At 53.7% G+C, this 2,329-nt stretch overlaps 1 protein-coding gene across 2 annotated transcripts in view; it reads left to right on the forward strand.

Annotated features, from left to right (window-relative positions):
- The first annotated feature begins 77 nt into the window (after window positions 1–77).
- The window catches only part of PAK4 (p21 (RAC1) activated kinase 4), a 6,645-nt gene continuing 4,393 nt past the window's right edge, over window positions 78–2,329 (forward strand). The window contains exons 1-2 of one of the 2 annotated variants that reach the window (XM_027909241.1): window positions 78–485; window positions 2,007–2,221. In XM_027909241.1, the coding sequence (XP_027765042.1) occupies window positions 458–485; window positions 2,007–2,221 (243 nt within the window). In that variant the 5' untranslated portion in view covers window positions 78–457. The remainder of the gene's footprint in view (window positions 486–2,006; window positions 2,222–2,329) is intronic. The other variant, XM_027909242.1, reaches the window with a different exon arrangement.

Consider the following 2,329-nt stretch of genomic DNA (forward strand, 5'->3'; position numbering starts at 1 on the left):
CTTTTTCATCCCTTTTCCTCTTCTTGTTCTTTCATTTTTTTTCTTCCCTTCTTCTTTTTCTGCTCCTTCCTTCTCCTTCCCTCCCTTTCTTTTTCCCCCCTCCTCTTTCTCCCCTCCCTACTTTCCCAGCAATCCCTGGAACCTGCTGATCCCCTTCCCAGAACCTTTGATGTCCCAGTTCCGGGAAGTTCTCCTTTAAGGAAGGAAACAAATCCCTTTTGACTTTGTGTGGCCTCCACAGGGGTCACCGGATTCCTGGAATTCCAGGATTCTTCTCCGGGGCTGGTTTTCTGAGGTTTTTCAACACCTCTACTCCTCTTCCTTCTCCTCTTCCTCCTCCCCCTCCCAGCAGATCTAGCCCTTCCAGTCCAACCCGCCCTTCCCAGCACGGCTCCGGAATCCTCCGGAACAGCCCAGCCACGTCCTTCCGCCCTCCTGGCCCCGGGAATGTGACCCCATGGGGGGAATCGTGGGATTTGTCCCGGGTATGGGACCCGCCTGGTGCTGCTTTCCTTCCCAGGGTTTTATTTAAGGAAAACAACACCTGGAGCCATGCCTCCCAACCCACCCCTGGCAGGGCTGGCTGGGATTTGGGATATCAGATGCTATCCCAGAGCTGGGAGGGAGCTCCAGGAATCCTCGGGATGATCGGTGCAGGTCAGGAAAACGGAACCTTCACTGGTTGCCTTGGAATTCCGGGAGTCTTCAGGGCTTCTCAATGAGCTTTGATCCGTCCACGCCTTCTTCAGGAGCCTCTTCCCGAGGATCCCAAGGTGCTGCTGAGGTGGATTTTTTTTTTTTTTTGTGGAAAATGGAGAATTGGAGAGATTCGCGTCTCTTCCTACCCCTGCTGGCACCAGGAAAACGATTTTGTGGAAGGAAAAGCCGGCTCAGGGATTTTCCACTGCGATGGCTCTTTCTGAAAGAAGATTTGGGGTTTCTGGGAAGGGCAGGAATTACCTCCCTGCAGCTTTTATTCTTGTTATTTTTCCCTTTAATTTTTATACTGAAGGTGCCACCACAATTCCCACCAGAATACGGCAAGAACAGCACTGATTTGGGGGGAATTTGGAGGGAAATATGAGAACGTTCCACCCCGTGTATTGAGTCGGTTCCTCATTAATTGGTGACTAATTAAACACAGCGGGATCTAGGGAATGTGACCTGTAAAGGGCTGAGGAATGTGGGGGAGGGTTAACCTCCCCCTGACCTACATCCCACCCTCTGGAATGCCCCAGGATCCCTCTGCCCCCCCTACCCAGGGCTGCTGGTTTTCCTCCCCCACCAGCCCCTAAAAAGGATTTTTTTGGTGTGAAATCACATGGATTTGGTGTCTATAGTCACGGGATGCTGCAGCTGGTTCCTCTGGGAATCTTTCCCATGGAATACTCGGCAGGAAAAACCCAAACCCAGTGGGTGTTAATCGCCCCTCTCTGAATTTGGCCATTATTTCTGCAATCCAGGAGGATTTTCCACCCAGAAACGGGATTTTGGGAACTCAGAGAGGATCCTGGAAAGATGAAGGAGGGATCAGTCCGGGATGAGCAGGGAAAACAGAGAATTTGCAAAATTCCAGCGAATTTTGAGCAACATGTAAGAGGAGAAAAACTTGCATGATGGATGAGAGGTTTGAGAAGAAAAACCTCAAAAATTGGGAAGAACGGAGAGAAAGATTTTGAGGCGGCAGAATTCCAGAGCCTGGGAGGCAGGATTGAGCCTGTGGGAGCAGATGGAAAAAAAGGAGGGAAACAGCAGGAGATCGGCCCCCAGGAGCAGCAAAAGTGGGAAAAACAGATCGAGTCCAAATTCCTGGGATTTTGGGACCATTCCCAGAGAGGGATTTGGTGACGATTAATGGGATCACATTCCCCAAACCTTCCCAGCTGGAACTGTGGGATGGCAGTGAACCTGTTCCATGTCCCCCCCATTCCCAGGTGTCCCACTCACCTCTCCCCACCAGTTCCCAGGTGTCCCACTCACCTGTCCCTTTTCCCCCCGATTCCCAGGTGCCCCCCCCACCATGTTCTCCAAGAAGAAGAAGCGGGTGGAGATCTCGGCCCCGTCCAACTTCGAGCACCGGGTGCACACGGGGTACGACGCGTCGGAGCAGCGCTTCACGGGGCTGCCCCGCCAGTGGCAGGGGCTGCTCGAGGAGTCGGCCCGGCGCCCCAAGCCCCTCGTGGACCCCGCCTGCATCACTGCCATCCGCGCCCCCCAAAAGGTGGGCAACCAGCCCTGGGCCCCAAAACGGAGGGGGGACCTGAGGGGAAGGGTTTCGGGAACCAGCCCTGAGTCTCAAAACGGGGGGGAAATCAGGAACTGTTGGAAG

The sequence above is a fragment of the Empidonax traillii genome, unplaced genomic scaffold (genome assembly GCF_003031625.1).
Source record: "Empidonax traillii isolate 1590-97213 ecotype Southwest subspecies unplaced genomic scaffold, ASM303162v1 scaffold2014:size53829, whole genome shotgun sequence".
Classification (NCBI taxonomy): Eukaryota; Metazoa; Chordata; class Aves; order Passeriformes; family Tyrannidae; genus Empidonax; species Empidonax traillii.